The sequence below is a fragment of the Stegastes partitus genome, unplaced genomic scaffold (genome assembly GCF_000690725.1).
Source record: "Stegastes partitus isolate 25-593 unplaced genomic scaffold, Stegastes_partitus-1.0.2 Scaffold82, whole genome shotgun sequence".
Taxonomy (NCBI): domain Eukaryota; kingdom Metazoa; phylum Chordata; class Actinopteri; family Pomacentridae; genus Stegastes; species Stegastes partitus.
The window spans coordinates 577271-596260 of NW_007577813.1; the positions used below are offsets into that span (position 1 = coordinate 577271).

Here is an 18990-nt window from a genome sequence, read left to right on the forward strand (position 1 = left end):
AAAGGTTTGCGTCGTACCAAATGAAATATGACCCAGAACTGAGCACAGTAGGCCGACATCTTATAATAACACTCGTATTTCATGATAACGTCAGCGATGTCAAACCTGATTACTCTCTGGAGACGACTAACATGCGTGTGTTTGCTCTGCATACTTGTGTAGGTCAGCCTGCATTCCTCTGGCTCACAGCGAGAAACATTTCAAACTCAAATGTCGGCCATTTGCTGAAACAGCCTTTTTTTTTGTAAGCCTTTATACATCTTCAGGCGGCTGAACATGTCTGCGTTTTCTGCCAAACTTTTGACAACAGGACACATGTGGATCTGAAAAATAAATCTTCTCCAATGTTCTCCTGCCAACTATACATCAGTTCTTTATACCATGTTTCATTCCTGTCAGCGCAAGGGATCAAATGGAGATTGGCAGCCGTAAAGACGTAAGTAGAAATGCATATTTAATGGTTTTATAATGTACCAAACCATAAAAACGGGTTTCTTACATAAATGAACTTTTAACAGGTACAAAGTTTCCAAGGACAGTCATTTCAGATTCAAAAATAATACAAAACTAAACACATGTAAACAGTAGAGGGCGCCACTGTGCACTGAGCAAGTGTCACGCCATCAGTCGCCCTAAATATTAAAATCATTTGTCAAGAAGTAACAGATTTTGTATAAAAGAAAAATGCATCCAGTGCACATTAAAGTGTATACAGGTGTACATACTACAGCTGCTTCTCTCAATATATGTGTCTTGTTTAAAATTCTATTCTACTCAGACTACAACAAGGAAAGAAGCAAGTGCTAGGAACAGGCAACTCAGGCTGTAGATGGCGCTACTGCTCGAGTAACTAGAGGGCTTTATGATGGTCATTGCTGGCTTGCAGTGATTGCAGTTCACGCCACAGAAGTAGCAGGAGCCCACGTTGTGAAGGAAACGGAGGTTGTATGTAGTTGTTGCTTTTCTGCCTGAAAACAGAAAAAAAAAAATCAAGAGATCACTGGTGTGTTGCATTCTGGGTATTTCAGATGCAGCAGACTTTAGCAGCTGCAGCTAAAACAGCAAACTGTTATTTCAGAGTTGGGATTATGATTTTACATTAAAGTATACGGTGCTGTGAAGTTACAGCCACTTTGTTTGTGGTCGTACTCACTGGGTTCATAGTAGTCGTAAACCCGCAGCACGGCGTCCTGCATGTGGGCCACCTTGTAGTTTGTGACGAGAGGAAGAATGATGCAAACCTTTGACTTGGTAATCTGCAAATGATACCAAAAAAAAGGGAGTGATGACAAACTACTGTCTGTACTTTGCATTACACAGTTAATCATCATTTTTTTTATGTAGTCTGAGCATGTACACTGTACAGCAAAGGACCCCTGTGTAATAACACCTAAATGTCAAATTATTCAAAATTGTATCAGCTCTCAATAATTACAATAAACTGTGAGTTGAATTGTAGAGTATTTCCTCTTATGAGCAATGAAAACAAATTGATTATACTGAAAATATAGACCTCAAAGTAGAAATTCAATGTAACGAAAGTGAGAATACAGAATACACATAGTTGTAAAATGACCTGTAGACACCAAGATAATATTTTTGTTCTGACAAGCCTCTGCAGATAATAATCCAACCGCTTAATCCTCACTAGGGTCGTGGGGGGCTGGAGTCTATCCCAGCTGACTCAGGGTGAAGGCAGGAGACACTTGGACAGGTCACCAGTCTATCACAGGGCTACACTTAGAGACAGACAACCAAGCACACTCACATTCACACCTACGGACGATTTAGAATCACCAATTAACCTCAACATGTTCTTGGACTGTGTGGGAGGAAGCCGGAGAACCCAGAGAGAACCCACACTGCATGGGGAGAACATGCAACCTCCACGCAGAAAGATCCTGGTGTCCTCACAGGGACGTGAACCGACAATAACTTTATTTATATAGTGCATTTAAGAGCAGTGTTCACAAGGTGCTTTGACAGTGAAAACATGCGATACAGGGACAATCAAGGAAGACTTAAGAATTAAATAAGGAGGACAAGGAGTCATCATGTCACTTAGTGTTTTGGTATATCGGCTGACAAGAAAGGCATCACGGCATCATCTATAAATGTCACATCCAAACACCTTTGGCACTCATGCAGCCTCACATCATTGCATCACCACTTTATCTGTCAGGACTACACAGTGAACGCGTAGTCCTGACAGTGAAGCACCAAGTTCACCGCACCAAACAAGCCTGAGCCTATCTTGACCATCATCCGACCAAAGAAGTTGCTCCAGAAATGTTTCCTTTCTTCTTGTTTATTTAGCAAAGCTTCAGCTTGCAGTTTTTCTGCTGAAATGCAAACAAGGTGTTTTTCCTCGGATGCCGTCCATAGAGGTTGATGTCATGCAACATCCTTCACGCTGCCTGAGCTGCTGCCAGAAACTCGATTTCCACCGAAGTCTCAATCACTTGCCTGTCGTTTTTTTTTTTTTTTTAGAGCTAGGTTGTGCAAGTAGTTCACTGTCTGTGGTAGAACAGAAAGTGATCATCTTTGTGAAGCCTCGGATGTTCGTCAGGCGTTTCTTTTCCACGTGGGTCCATTATGCAGACATGTAGGTAGACAAAGCCCATAGGTCCAAAAAGAGAGAAAGTTCTGGTGTTTACGGGTCATTTTACAACCCTGTTCATGCAATTAGGCTTTTTGGAAATCACAACTGTACTCACTTCAGTTTCAATAAACAGGTTTTCTAACTTCTCATTTTCTAACTTTTCTAACTGACTGTGTTGGGTCACTGGTTTGGATTGTGGATTTTATGTCGTTAAGCCACTTATACACATATATATTATTGTACACAGACATTAAGATAATTATTCCTGACAGCTCCTTGGCAGAAATGGAAAGGGGAGCTGTAGAAGTACACATCTGTTTGTGGATTCTACCCTGTGGATGCTCCAAACATCTGTATACAAATAACTCGATGTTAGAGAAACTGGTTGCTTACTTTTTCTTCTAGCAGTCATTATGAGCATCAAGTCCTTCGTTTAGTGGCGGTAAAGAGGAGGGATGTAATGACCCAAGAAGAGGTCATAAAATCACACACATATTACACATAGTGGCTTTTGATGGCTGATTGTTTTAGAACGTTTTACAATCTCAAGCACTCACTGAGTCCAGGTACAGGCTGACTTTCTCAGGTGACACCTCCACCTTCCTGATAAGATCTCCGGGGACAGCAGCTCCAGGTGAGAGAGTGAACCCACTGAGCATGCCCACATCCAGTATAGCCATGCCTGTTTGAGGTATCGCCTGATTGTCCTTTAATCTAGAGAGGATAAAAGCAAGGGATCGTGTGATTTTATACAGTATTTGGCACGCAGGGCAACAGAACTCTAAAAAATGAATGTTTAAATTGATATTACATGTCTGTCTATGCTGCAGCACTCACCTCATGCAGATAGACAACATGATGTGATTGTGGTCACCGTCGTCCACGACCTCGACGTCTAACGAGAACGCTTCCTCGTCTCTGGTTTGCTTTAGGTGCTGTGAAAACGCTTCGGTCTCCAGGTGATAAAAGACGTTCAGCTGCACGGATTAAACATGTATAAAGTTAACACGTCATAATAACCAACTAAAACCTACAGTTTCTGCTTGTTTCTGTGTAAAAGTATCAAATTAAATTACACAAAGTTACCACGGGTTGTAATATTGAGCACGGTGAACAGATTAACCTTTCGCCGTCGTCCTCCTCTGACTGATGCTATCTGGATGCACTAAGCGCAGAGAGCCGCAGTCTGCGTTCCAGATGTTAACTGCTGGGAGTCCATTATCATGCCACATTTGCATTTAGCTGTTTTGATTTTGCATCTATAATGCGGGATGCTGTGCCGAGTGAACCCATCATGCACAGCTGCTGAAATCAATTTATTCTGCTCATGCTCCGGCGGTTAGGCCGTCTGTTGAGCCGAACGTGATGGAGGTATGGAAACATTTTCACTGTTTAAGGGGTACCTGTAATCGCATCTGCAACCGTTCGATTAATTAAATGTGAGCGAATTAAGGCCAGACAGACACAAAAACAGCTCCATCGTACCTGAAATAAGGCAAACCCCCGTCCTTCCATGTATATATTTAGACGTGGATCTTTTTCAGCGTTAATCTAAGAGAAATAGGAGATTTTAAAAACACAAGTTCAGTTACAATCTCTATTAACCAACGAATATATGAGTTTATATACGGACCTCTTGGCTTTGATACGATAGATAGTTGGTGGAGTTGATTCGAAACAGTGACGAAGATGTTGGAGTAGATATGTTAAACCTCAGGTTAATGGTGTTGGCACCACTGAACGTAGCGTAGCGAGCCAGCGCCTGGATGGCAACGACGGTGTCCTGAGGAAGACAACATGCAAAGCTGTGTAACATGGCCACATACTGTATGTATAATTTGGTTTAAAGTGGGCATCAGTTTTTCATTAGGGTACCATGGCTGGCTGGAGTTAAGATATTTTCATTCTCACTATTGTTTTTGTGTCCTCGGGACTGAAGCAAACTGGTATTATTTTACTTACATTTGCATAGTTAGGAATGACTTTCTAAAGTAAGAGAATAAACAGGATTCGTCTCACCTGCGTCGTCCCGTAGCCCCCGAGATGGTTTCTCTGTCTGCTTAACCACTTCATGAGCGCAATGCCCTCAATAAAACTGCCACGCCTAAACAGAGCCAGCATCACATAAGAGGCCATCTCGATCTGCACTGATCCGGGCCGCAGGTCGTGCGACCTCAGGCCAGTAGAGGATCTCCACATCTTGACTCCGTCTTAAGAAAATAAAATGACAGATTTTATAATTAATGTAATCATTTAATATGCGTGTGCACGTAATGCTGTCTCAGACGGCTCAGCGTCAGGGATCGAACACAAGGTGATGAAATGTTTTCATTTGTGTTGCTGATGTTCTTCACAAGGATGTTGATCTTAGCAAAAAAATAAAGTTCCTTCATAAGAACTCCTGGTCAAGTGGTTTCCTGCAAACTGGCTGATAATCTAAGATTCACTTCAGCATGTTTGTTCTTTTCGGTTTGCAGCTACAGCAGCACATTTTACATTCAAGCATCCTCTTCAATATTCATTGGTAGAAAACGTTTAATCATTTAGCCACCAAAAATGGGACACTTAGCAACTGAGATGAGGCAGGCACTTTATAAAAAAGAACTGTGACTTGCAAAAGCACAGCTTAAAGCTGGGATACGCAGTATTTTTGGCATCGCTGGACAAAAATTCCAGAATAACCTTTCAGAATATTGTAATTCAAGTCACCTGAGATTAAATTAGACCTCTGCACCTCCTCTTGGATATTTTCAGACTCTTAAAAGTCCAGTCTGTGATGGGCGGCTTTAACCAATCACAGGGCTGTTCACCCAGAGCCAGTGAGAAAGTATAAAGAGCAACATAAGTCCAGTTTTTATTATGTATTTTTATGACAATTTGAAAGTACTGCATTAGAGAAATCTTAATGGAAATGGCAAACTTTAAAAACACAAACTTCCCCAATCTGTTTTGCATTGAGATGTTGTTTTTTGTTTGTTTGTTTGTTTTTTTTACTTTTTTGAAAAAACAGTAAAGTGGTATTAGATGGAAACACTTTTTTGAATTATGTCTGATGTAGGCAGCATTTAACTCTCATGACTGATCAGCTGTTTCTACGTTTTTTTGTTGTCTTCGCATGATGATGGCATCATAACTTGATCTGGTTCCAGAAGAACACGTTATCTGAAAACATGGTCAATAGCACCGGACGTGAAAGAATAATTAGAACTTCTACTCATTTTTCTCTCGTAGATGTTTGTTTTTCTTCAAGGCTTTTTAGCAGTTAGAAAACAGCTGGTTTGGTTTCAGTCTTCTTCTACTCTGTCTATTACAGCCATGTGTAGCCTGTACTGCCACCTTCTGATGACAACACACAGTCAGGTTTATTTTCTCCAAAGCAATTAATGGAAACAAGGCTAATTTCCATTTTCATTTTATTGATTTTTTTGGGGGACATTTTTTGCTTGACAAATATATGAAAACACACTCCAGTTTATGGTGGAATAATGATGATGTTCCCTCAGGAGAGCAGGGTGTGAAACCCAGAGTCAATGTTTTCTTTAACTTGACTGTTTAAAACACGCGCTTATGCTCATCTAAATGGGCTTAAAACCAATGAGGGGAGAGGAAAAAACTGGCAAAGGACGGTTCTATTTTTACATTTGGGCTTCTTTTTTTTTCTTTTTAAACCGACCAACCCCAGGATATCAAATGTCACATAAAGGTGGCACTTAATAATAATCTATTTCTTATAACTATAAAAACATAGGAAAAAAATCTAATCAGACTTACTCAGGATGTCATCATGCTTGCAAATGTAGAAGATGTTATGAATGTTTGTACGTGCTTATCTGATCAAAACAAAAGAGAAAAAAACCCAGTAGAAGTTACCTGCGTAGTCAGCTCTCCTGTTGAGCTCATTGAGGGCAGTGCCGGCTACCGGACTGCCGGTCAGAGCTAAAGCATAGGCCGCCAGGCTTAGGCTGTAGTTACCCACAGCGCCACTGGACACCTGGTTCCTCAGGTAGCTCTCAGCCAGAGACACATTGTCTGTGTACAAGATCTTCACACAGAGAAACCAGACAAAAGATCACTACAGTCAACTGACTATATAACCAGCACACTGTACACTTTATGTGACGGCACTTCAATTTCATGTTCCGAAGAGCTGAAGTTTATTTTTCCTGGTTACATAACTGGTTTTTAGGTCTGCTGTAAAATGTCATCGGCCGTCTCTCTTGAATATTCTCTTGACTTACCGCATCAGTCACGCCCTCCAGAACTGCTGCCAGTACGTAAGCAGTGAGCGCCACCGGGCCACCGTCCAGCCCGCCCTGCATCGCTGTGTGGATCAACCTGCCCGCCTCCCTGAACTCCCCCTGGGGCCCCTGTTGCTTGAAGAGCCAAGTTATGGCCCTGGACAGGACGCTCTGGTCTACCTGTATGTAGGGCTGAGCCTGGAGGAAGGAGCGCAGCACGAAGGCTGTCAGCCTGGAAGGAGTGGAGAGAGGGAGTTTAAACTTTAATTTATGTTACAGATTTAAGAAAACATATAAAAAAGAAGCATAAAGTAGATGGCAAACTTGTGGATCTATACCTGCACAAGCCATAAAATCCCCCCCAAAAGAGCCTATAATAATAATAAGTCCTCTCAAATAAAATAAATATTAAAATCATAAATGCATAAAGCCTACCATGTGCTGCCAGCAGTGTCGTTGGATCCAAAAGCGCTGAAGGAACCGTCGTCTCGTTGGTAGCTCAGCTGTCTTTTATATCCTTACAGAAAATACACATAACAGCACTCAGGATATTTATTTCACTGTTTAAAGTCCATCGAAGTGAATGATGTAAGAGCAGCTTACCGTCCATCATGTAGCGCAGAGTCCTGCTCCTGATCTCCGCGTTGTCTTGGGGTGTCCTGTCCAGGTACTGGAGAACATAAACACTTGGAGCAAAGCGGATCATGTTCTGCTCTCCGCATCCAAGAGGCATCTGAACCAGGGAATCCAAGTTGTTGATGGACAAAGCCAAGATATCACCTGAGTAAAGGAATACATGAGGGCAGCAGGTGACAACATGTTCACTAATAGGTGATCAGACTTATATCTCTGCTGTCTCTGTTTCTCTACTGTCATAAACACTAAGCAAATGCACTCAATAAAACCTTTTAAACGTCTGCTACCTCCAACAGAACCCGAAGTACGGAAACTTCTGACCCGCATAAAAACGAAAAAAATAATATTTTCGAAATGGCTACTTGGAAAGTCAGGTGGTCAGTCAGTGGTTTCAATTACAAGTTATGGAAGAATGGAAAAGAACCGATCAATCATCATCACACCGAGCAGAAGGCCACAGCCCCGCAGACACAAAACCTTTGTCCTGCACATTTGCTTAATGTTTATTAAAGCCGACTATCACAACAAGCACAGAAACCGCAATTTTGGCTCCAATTAGGGAAAATCCTGAAGCTTGCCTCTCTAGCATGACAAATTCCCAACATCCCTCAAACCTGAATGGAGCCAAGCCAAACAGCCCGACAGCTGTTCAGAATCTGTGCGCCATAAACATTCCCGTTTGATGTCCGTCCTTTCCATTTTTTAACCGTCCAGCACCCTTAAATGTTTCATGTGCATACACCCGAGCTCATTATCCAAACACAAAAGGAAAATGTGAGCACATATTATGCATGCCTAATTGACTTAAAAATAAACATAAACTCCACTCAGATGGAACTTCAACTGGCAACAACAGAGAGGACAAATGGGTAGACGTACCAACCAACACCGCGTAGGCCCTCTGGCTGCCCGGCACCACATCTGCTGGATAGGAGAAGGAGACGGATCTGGAACTGTTGTACTTGTCTGGTTCGAGCTCCAGGAACAGAGTCTGCGAGAAGGACTGTTCGACTCCTTCGGGCTTCGGGAACATGGAAGTAATTCACTGTTATAACGGGATCGACTGTGTGCCACGTAGCCAGTTGTATCTGACACTTGCATCTTTAAGTGTAGCCGCACATTTCAATTTCCTCACAAGCACGCTAAATTGGACTGCATGTGTATTTCTTGTCAACTTTTCTGTTTACCTTCACTGTCACTCTCCGAGCAAGGCCGTCTGAGCCCTCTGCAGATACGGCGTCCACCGATATTTCCATCTCGCCCACAGCCAGCGGCCTTATAGGGAATAGGGCTGAAGCAGACACATGACTCCTTAAGGTGAGTTTTTGTGCATTTATAACAGACGCTTGCCTGCGGTCTGTCAAAACAAACTCAAAGGCCTCGCTCTGCGCTAGCAGCACAATGACCTGCGAAGGGAAACATATGGGAACAATGCACAATCCTTTAAAACAAAAGAATGTAGCGTATTCTTGTTTTATAAATGACAGTGACAGATGTTTGTTATTGGAAGACACTAATAAATCATCTGTTGGAGAGTCTCCTGGATCTGAATCTGAAGAGGGAATGGAGGGTGATGCTTCAGGTCAGAATGGAAGTGAATACACCCCAGTGTAATATAACTTAAATGTCAAATCATTTAACACACCTCACAATAGTCGTGTTATTTCTAAGTAGACAAGTAGAGTGTTTGCTCAAATGGATGACCAGACAGCAGTACTTTTGAACGACTACATTAAAAATACAAGCCTTAAAGTAAAAACAATTAGCACGCCTAATTCCTGATTAGTCTAATTGTATAAAAATAGTTATATAATGACTTACAAATGACAGAATTTTCTCTGTTTTGGACCTTTGCACTGTGTCTCTCTACATGTCTGCATCATGGCTCCACATGCAAAAGGCAGAAACACGTCAAAATCTAACTGTGCAGCCTCACAAAGATGAAAAAGGACACAGGAAGACCAACTGCAATGTAGTCAAAACACAGGTACAGCAGTAATTAGGAGCCATACCACCTCTAACCAAAGCCACATTCCCTAAAACGAGGCAACACACAGTGCGCAGTTTGTATGATCTGTCTCTGAAAAACAGGCAGAGAAGCGCTTCAGAGTGAGCACTCGGGTTATCAAGGGAAATCTGAGATTCTGGCAACAGCTCCGACAGTGTGAAGGATACTGCATTACATCAACCTTAGCATCCAAGGAAACAGCCTTGCTCGCTTCTTGGCACAAAACTGCAAGATGAAACTTTGCTAAAAGACATAAAAAGAACAGTGATTGGGAGCACACTGTTTGGTCAGATGATAACTTTGTTTGGCTCAAATGGGGTCCAGCGTGTTTAGTGTGAACCTGGTCACACTTCCACACTGAATGCAAAGTCCTGATAGTGATGCACAGAAGAAATAGGACTGATGTGGGGCTGCAGGGGTGCAAAAGGTGTTGGGAGACGACTTTTATAAAAGGCACCATGATATTGGCTGACAAGATGGATCCTATTCTGCAGAAGCTCAAAAGTACAGGAACACTATGATGAAAGCAGACTTCAAAAATCACAAAAACAGATTCTAAAGGAAAAAAAAAGGAAAACTATGTCCAGTTAGAGCATCAGTGAATCTGAGTTCCTTTTGAAACGCCTGTATTATTTGAATAGAATTAATATTAACTGCTACTGTCTGAATTTAGGACAAGCACAAACACCCTACTGTTCAACTTAGAAGTAATGCAGTCAATATAAGGTGATACAAGGTTGAATAATTTGACATTTAACCTCTTAAGCTCTTGTTTGATATGCATTTTTTAAATAAAAAAAATATAAAGAAAATAAAAAAATATATTTTTAAAAATATATATACAAATATTTTAAAAATACATAGAAATAAATTAATAAATACAAATCATGAAAGAAAAATAATAAAATATTTAAAATTAAAATAAAATAAAAAATATATAAAGAAAAAGAAAATATACATTTTAAAAATAGATATAAAAATATTTTTTAAATATCTAAAAATAAATTAATAAATAAAAATTCTGAAATAAAAATAACAAAATATTTAAAAATAAAATAAAATGAAGTAAAAATAATTAACTACTGTGGTAACATAACCCAAAATGTGATGTCCATGCATGTGGACACCAGCTCTTAATGGGTTAAGTAATATTACACAAGGGTACATTCACCTCGGTTGTACACTGTAGTTTACCAGTAACACTCCCACCTTATAAAACATTGCACACATTTTGTCCTACATACTTCTATGTCCTGCCCCAAATGGTTGATGACGTTCACTTCCAGCACGATCTCCTCTCCTCTGATCAGGTGTGGAGGGACAGCCATAGACAAGGAGAAATCCTTGGATACGATCAGCTGTCAGGGAGAGGACAACATTCAGAGAAAACAGCCTCTCACAGTGTCTATTTTAAAGAAGCACACTTGTCTGTAACTTGGATTTTGAGGAACACTGCTGTCGTGTTTCGTTACCTTCTGGGGAACAGGAGTGAAGCCCAAACCCAGGTTCTCCGACATCACCAGCGCAAATGCTTTCAAAGAGGTGACACCGTCAGGTACTGTTATTTCCCCACTTGTCCATGTTTTCTCGCTGGGAGAAATGGGAAGAAAAAAAAAGCAGGTTTTGCCAGAAATATATGAGCTGACTCGTATCATCTGAATCTCCCAGCTCTCACCTTACAGTCGTGTCTAACCACAGGAAGGATTCATTGACATTCAACAGGTGTCTCCAGTACTTCTGTATCATCAGGACATGTCCTTCTGAAAACCATTCCCAAAAGAGAGAGAGAGACTGTTGATCTGAAGAACGAAGTTGTGTTGAAATCAAGCCAATATGCTAAACGGCCACAAGAGGGACTCCACTTTTACCATTTTTAGCTCCATCAGGCTGCTTCTTCTTATACAGCCTTGCATTGGTCAGCATCCTAAGATTACAGTCCTGTGGTGTGAAAGGAACAAAAAAAAAAAAAAGCTGATAACAATGGTAAATCTGTGTTAAATCTGTTTTTGTTGCAGGGCTTTTAGAGAGGCCCGCTATCAGATCATGTTTTATTAGCGTGGCCGCCCATGAAAACGCAGGTCAGGTCGATGGCAGGTGATGTCAAGTGTAAAAAAGTCTCTGTGGTTGCCAGAGGGGGATCTTAGATTTTAAATAATCTAGTCTACCACCAACAATACAAGACGCCAGAGTTTAGGAGATGAGAAAAAGGTGGTGAAGCTTTGTTTCCTCCATCTTACAGCCATAAACAACCCCCAGGTCCTGCGTTCCGACACACTAGAGTTACCAGCGCTTAGAAACAGGAGTCACCTCTTAACAAAGCAGACGTATAAGTTACATCCAGATGAGCCAGTTCAGTGGTCACGATCTGAATGCCCGAACGGTATCAGTCGGAAAAAGCGTGCCAAGGGATGTTGCACAACAGGTTGAGACGACTGGGAAGAGTTCTTTGGAATTAAACTGGAATGGACAAAGGGGGTAAATGAGGCAAATCTGACAGCGTCCAAACAGGTGAATATTTGATAAAGGTTAAGAGACGTTTACATTTCAGATATTAAATCTTGCCCCTTTTGTCTCTGGACGATATTTATCAAATCCTCAGAGAGTAGAAGTCGCTCCTGGGCTCAGATCAGGTGATTCTAAATCCCATTTACAACACTTAAGGAAGACGACTTGACCTTTTAGGCTTTTGTTATCAAAAAAAAAGTTGTCACACCTGTTCCACTTTGACGTCCAGGTCGGACTCCAGAGCGTCGTCGTGCGTCCCCAGTACCACGACTCCCACCTGGGACCTGGATTCAAGGGTGGCCACGGTGAGCGATACCTTCTCACCCGGCTGGGCCCCGTAAACGCTCCAGGTTAGAGACACCTGAGGAGAGCACAGACACGGATTATCGCTTTACATGCTGGGAGGATTGCTGTACTTACGGGAATGGAACAGTTTTTAATTTCGTTGTACTCTGTGTATGATGACAATAAAAATCATTCTATTCTATTCTGTAGTTAAATACACAGAGTAGAAACAGTAACCGTCGTACGTGGTTGTGTTGACTGATGGGTATGCGTGCTGTGTCAGCGGCAACCTCTCCGTCCGACAGGATGCAGTAGACGGTGACGCAGGCCTCAGGGGACCAGGACAGCGCTGGTGTCAGAGAGAACGAGAGGGACTTTGTCGTTCCGGCAGACACCACCTGACCTTGAGAGCTCACCTGGACGTGCAAGAGCAGAAAAAGAAGCAGTCATTATTTGCATTTAGCTACTAACGACACTGGATGTTTTAATTAAGCACAATGAAGTCCATAACTGCCCGTATTGATCTCTGCCCCCTGATTCTCTGCAGCACACTTAAGCAAATATATATAATGGCATCTAATGAGAACAGATCCAACTCCAGACAGTGGAAAATGTTTCTTATTCGCCATAACTACGCCTCCTTCAGCTGCATATTGATGAATGTACAGTTAAAATATTGCAAAAGATGCTAATTCTCCACACATTAAAGTAAAATGGGAATCTGAAAGGGGGGTTAGCATTTAATATAGTAACGCACATTCAAAGATATTAATCAAGCTGAGTTTACCTTTCACAGTTTGGTCATTGTCACATTTTCTGATCATGCTAAAAGATTTTGATATTTCAGCAAATATTTACTGTAGGTTTAACTGTGTGGCACATTTACGACTCCTAAAAGAAGACAAATTCTAATGATTGCTCCAAAAAAACGGCAATAACTAATACTGTAATCCCAGCATATGTGATGGAAAATTTTAAATGAAGAATAAGAGGGGAAGCTTGCCCATAAACAGCACATTTAAAGTCAATATCAACATGAAGACACTCAAAATGAATTGATCCTCTTGGTTTCCATGTACTTCAAATGTTTGCGTCCTCATTTCAGTTTGTAAATTCAACTCAACTTTATTTAAAAAGCACTTTAACACAACAAAAGTCGAAAGAAAGTGCTGAACATTAAATGTACAACAATATAAAACATATAAAATACAATAAAATTATAATAAAATCACTAAAAAGGACAATAAGAACAGTAAAAACAATAAAGTCTCATGCCGGGTCGAATGCCAGGGAATTGTTATGTTGTGTTTATGGCTTTATCATGATGTAGTCAAATTTCATTTTCAAACGACCTGAAAAATTTCTCAGAACTCTTTCTATTTGCACAAACTATAAGCCACTCTCTCAGTGCAACATGTCAGCAGTTCAGAAACTAAAATATGAAAGTTAAGATGCACATGAATTGGACGCAGCAATGATGCTCCTGCGAGCCACATCAGGACTTCTAATTCACAACGAATATAAATGGATTCACACTGGAAAATAGTTTTGTTCATTTGTTTATAAACCAACTGTTCAGTCATGTCCCTGGGCCGATATTCAAGTAATTTCAAAATAGATCATTTCAAAAGTGGGACCAGTTATGGAACTTAACATTCATTCATTTTATCTGATTATAGTTTGTTTATTCTGATACCTAGCCTGCTGTCATCTTCCAAAGTTGCCAATCAAGCTGAGTATCCACTGCACCCTCCGTATTTTAGGGTTTGACCAAACTCACCACAAAGTGAAGCTCCGCTGGTTGAAGGGTGGCCTCCACACTCAGCACAAAAGGCGATCCAATCTGAAAACGCGATTGAAATGATGCTTTGCTCACTAAATTAACCACCTAATCGTAGCACGTTTGCTGTATGCTTCCTTTATTTAATGATACGAAACAGATGTTTTGAGTTACCTGTGCAGGTAAGGTGTCGACTGGCAAGATCTGAACATATGATCCACTGGGAGAGGAGTGGTTGGTGTAAACCTTCAGAGTCTCCTCACTGGACTGGAATCTGGCCTGAATATAGACGAAAAGCAAATATGAACCGATGGACTGAAATATCATAAAAGATGCCCTTAATCTTTGTGTGGGTGTTTATCCTTTAAAATCCAAAGATGTTCTCTTACGCTTACAGAACAGGTATCCAGCCAGTTAAACGTCCTGCGGTTGTTTTTTTTATAAATAACTAATGTGTGGAATCTTTCTTTACCGAAACTACTCCCATTACATGCAGCCAGTAATGCTTTCAAAGTCCTGCGAATCCAAATATTTACCCGAATAAAAAGCATCACGACTTCATCCTGCAATCTAAACTGAATGTGGACGTTTCCATCCTCGGGCACAGGAAGAGTCAGAGTTGTAGTTTCCCCGTTCATCATAGCGGTTCTCTGAGTGACCTCAACCACGGCAGAATGTATCCGGTCGGACGTGCTGAGCGGCATTTGGTCATATCTTGAGATACTAAGCTGTGGAAAACAGACAGAGAAGGTTCTCATCTGAGGGAAATCAAAGTTTACTCGAAGAAAAGAGGAATACTTTTAATCCACTCACGTTTGTAAAGAAGTGTAAACCGGGCTTTAGTGAGGGTGGAAAATGGTGGAACATAAGTTGGAATGTGTTCTTCATCAAGTGGACTTTAACCGTTTTGTTCACTTTAAATCCTTAAGTGAGAACAAAGCGTGTTATTTTGTGGTTTGACATTGAAATGTATTTTACATAAACCAACTAGGAGTACATCATACCTGTGACGCTGTCGTTAACACAGGCAGCAACGTGAACAGTGACGTGGTCGCTGCTGCTGAACGCTGATGAAGTGTGTAGAGCCTGAAGCTGATCTTTGCTGAAGAAGAACTGTGCTGATCCATAGATCTGCAAGATGAGGTTATATAACTGCTGAACGTCTCCTCGGAGAGTCAATTCTTGCTTCTGTTTATGTCGAACAATGAGTGGATGAGCTCAGGGGACAATAAAATCTCACCTCTGTCGTTTGCGTAAGCAGGAACGGAGAAGACGTGTTTTTTACAGCATCATACATAATAACTGAAACAGCTAATGTTCCATGTAGAGGCTGTCCACTGGGGTAACTAGAGAGGAAACAGGGTATCATCATACACTAGTGTAGGATATATGTGTGTGGTATTGTTGATCTGAATGACAGAACAGAACTCACAGCGCTCTCACTGATCCTGTGATATCATCTCCAGCGAGGATCTGTGAAGGCATCTTGACCAGCACTTCAAAGCGAGGACGCTCTGTAACAGCAGCCAGAAAGATCACAGGAAGATACACAACATGTGTATTTTTTTTAAATCACAATTTAATCTTAAGTTGAATGTGATATTTTATCATTTGAACACACAGAGCTGTGCTGAGGTTGATGGGAATGTCGTTAGTTTTGCAGAATTTTTCATCAGAAACCGACAAAAGTGGACAAAACAGAATGTGGCTTAGAAGGGGATTACCAAAGATCCTGCAGTTCGTCCTCTGGTGACTAAGACTGAATAATTATACAGAGTCAGATGTGAAACAATGCAATTAGGCTGCAACTTAGAATACATGAGGTGTTGCTATTTAATATGACACTAATGCTGTATAACTCAATTTTCATTTCATCTGAGCTGATCTAAACTTTAAGGGGTTGTTTATGCCACCCATTGATATTGTGTGGTTCAGACACTGAATGTAACTGTTTAGTGACCACACCGTACATTTTGCAGTGTGTCTGAACAAGAGCTTAAACCGTTGTGTCAATGGTTTTACAAAGTCATGTCGTCTTCCTTGTGGGACAGTCACACTTCTGATAGTAAAGGTGGTAAAATACGGTAATGTTCCATCACAGGCTTTAAATCTGTTTTGAACTGAAGCTTGACTTTAAAAGAAAATTATATCATAAATCCATCCATCATCTATACACCGCTTAATCCTCACTAGGGTCATGGGGGGCTGGAGTCTATCCCAGCTGACTCAGGGTGAAGGCAGGGGACACCCTGGACAGGTCACCAGTCTATCACAGGGCTACACTTAGAGACAGACAACCAAGCACATTCACATTCACACCTACAGACAATTTAGAATCACCAATTGGAGAAAGCCGGAGAACCCGGAGAGAACCCACGCTACACGGGGAGAACATTCAAACTCCACGCAGAAAGATCCTGAGCGTCCTCACTGGGACACGAACCAGTGACCTTCTTGCTGCGAGGCAACAGTGCTAACCATCGAGCCACCTTTTAGCCCCCTTATATCATAAATCAAATTGCTAAATCTTTCAGAAAAATCTCAATTAGATATTTTGCCTAAATCGTTTACCCCTTCTGGGTTCACTTGGATGTTTACTAAATTTAGCTACAACTCCATCAAGTAAGACACTTCAATTAAAAAAAACCTAAATATGACAACTAGCGGTGGTAGTTATATAGTCAATGAATCACCAGTCGTTTGTTAACACAATGTCTGTCCAACATTTGGTGCCTTTTAATCAGATCTAGTTGTGTTTAGGATGTATTGTGTAGATATCTTGAATGTCTTGGTACAAAATTTAATGACAATCCATCCAGTGGTTGTCAAGATATTTTAAGCTGCCTTATGGTGGCAGTACAAACTTTAAACTAAGGGAACACCACAGTACGATTCATCTTCTGGGGACCATGAATGTTTGCGGGTAATCTCAAGCAAATCCAGCCAAAGTGGTGGACTGACCCACTGACAAAAAAACCACAGACCCCCAGTCGATAAATAATATTGCAATATCAACTACCAACCGTAAAGCTCCACAGTGAACTCTTTCTCATCAGTCACGCCCTGTAGAGAGGAAGGTAAAATGGAATTATGTTTTTCTGCTAAAAGCACCATGCTATATAAACACTAATACATTCTGTATTTCAAGCCTACATTCACTGTGGTTGTGATGGTCCATTGTCCAAGTGGAGGCGTCTGGGATAAAGTGAATTCCTGCAACACGATTCCCAGATTCCCTGTGGACTCCCACCTGTCAACAACATTCCCACTGGGATCCTGCATGTGACAAAGAAACATCAGTCAAACTTGTCACCACACGATGCATCACTAAAAAAAAATCTACTGGGCTCCTGTGGTTTTGTTCTTCCACACAGAAAGCAGAAACCTACCTGGACAGAGACGTCCACTCTGCCTTTGTATGGATGGTTATCCAGCTGGATGACGACAATTCTGACTTTGACGGTGTCCCCGGGTTCATAACGCGATCTGTCGGTTTGGATGAAGGTGGAGACATTCCTGAGGTCGAAGCTGAGGGTGGTGGTGTTGGTGAAAATGACAGCGTCCTCCTTGAAGCCCCTCACCGTCAAGTTGAGGAGGGAATTCTGAGTTATAGAGCCGGGAATCTGGAGCCATTATATAAGCGCCATCAGACACGTACACATGTGATTTCACACTTCATTTCTAAGAATTACCCTCATTACGGGAATTTTTGGACTGGGGACAGTAAAAGGAAAATACACTCACAGGAGGAAGAGTGAGGATACTGGTCAAACCTTGAAAACAGAACGATGTTTTAGCCCTTCAAAGTCAAAAAAAGTCATCAAACAAAACATGAATCTCTGTGAAACTGCAGTGTCACCTCCTTGAAAGTCCTCCGTTTGGGTGACTTTAGTGTCACCATGCGCCACCTCGGCTGTCACCCTGCCAGGGAAGTCATCAAAAACAGTGACGGCCAGCGGAGTCGGTGTGCCAGCGCGCAACACCTCTGGACCCGAGATCAGGAACAGTGTCGGACTGGCGCTGAGGGGAAAGACGGGGACGTTAAAGAAGCCACTCTATCAATTCGTACAGAAATGTAGTGTCAAACAATTGCTGGCTACCTACCTGGATAAATCCTGTGTCGAACCAGGAACAACAATACACACGAGCAAGGTGCAGATCACGTTCATGTTCTTCTGCTTTCCTTTCCTTTCAGACACCAGGCAGACAGCTTCATGCAACTAAACCGTCCTGGACATGTGACAATGTAAGGTGACAAAACTCCACCTTCCTGTACCCACTCCAACACCCCATGTGGGACTCACACACACATCAGGATGCATCATCACACATACATTCTTTGTCTCACACACACAATGAATGAAGTGGAGTACAGGGATGTTCACACACTCTTAACGCCTTTGCCCGGGGGGACCGAATCTCCTCCGTCTATTCAGCGCCTGACAATTCCCAGTCCCGTTCAAAGCCCAGAGTGAGACACACTGGTGCTATCATATCCACACCGAGAGGAAAATACCGTCTTGAATGTCAGGGAGCAGCGTGAGATACATGACATGAAGCCACCTGGGAGTTTAATTCTCGCCGTGTTATCTGAAAACACAGGCTGCTATTCAAATCTTTCATTCTACATTTTTGCTACACTATAGGACTCGCCTTTCTGAATCCATAATAGCGCAATTGAGCAACGTGATAAACAGGCTTGACATTTTAATTATCCAGCGTCAACACGGGATGACAGGCCAGCAGGCGGTGTTGCGTCTCGGGAGAAAATTACGAGAAAAAAAAACTCAGCTGTCCGAGAACATTCTGTGTCCAAAAACAGCAACAGCTATTGATCTTGGATGCTTTTGGAATTAAAAAAAAAAAAAAAAGGAATGTCCTCCAGTTGTTTGTTTTACACTGTGGCACAAAAATACAGGTTCCACAGGGAGTCTGT

At 41.6% G+C, this 18990-nt stretch overlaps 1 protein-coding gene across 2 annotated transcripts; it reads right to left on the reverse strand.

The window, feature by feature from the left end:
- Positions 1-433: 433 nt before the first annotated feature.
- Positions 434-18367, reverse strand: LOC103353753 (CD109 antigen-like). Of its 2 annotated transcripts, none has more exons than XM_008276883.1 (32): positions 18159-18367; positions 17914-18074; positions 17799-17827; positions 17444-17677; positions 17208-17330; positions 17078-17117; positions 15487-15568; positions 15295-15400; positions 15059-15185; positions 14868-14977; positions 14591-14782; positions 14229-14333; positions 14055-14117; positions 12520-12690; positions 12198-12350; positions 11353-11422; positions 11160-11241; positions 10957-11074; positions 10729-10842; positions 8664-8882; positions 8356-8497; positions 7444-7620; positions 7276-7357; positions 6841-7072; positions 6473-6644; positions 4622-4812; positions 4236-4385; positions 4088-4153; positions 3440-3579; positions 3160-3316; positions 1154-1256; positions 434-968 (listed from the first exon to the last, which is right to left on the reverse strand). In XM_008276883.1, the coding sequence occupies exons 1-32, from the start codon at positions 18221-18223 to the stop codon at positions 775-777; spliced, it is 4170 nt and encodes a 1389-aa protein (XP_008275105.1). In that variant the 5' UTR covers positions 18224-18367; the 3' UTR covers positions 434-774. The 2 variants fall into 2 exon arrangements, with proteins under 2 accessions (XP_008275105.1, XP_008275104.1); XM_008276882.1 differs by having other exon boundaries at positions 11160-11244.
- Positions 18368-18990: the final 623 nt, after the last annotated feature.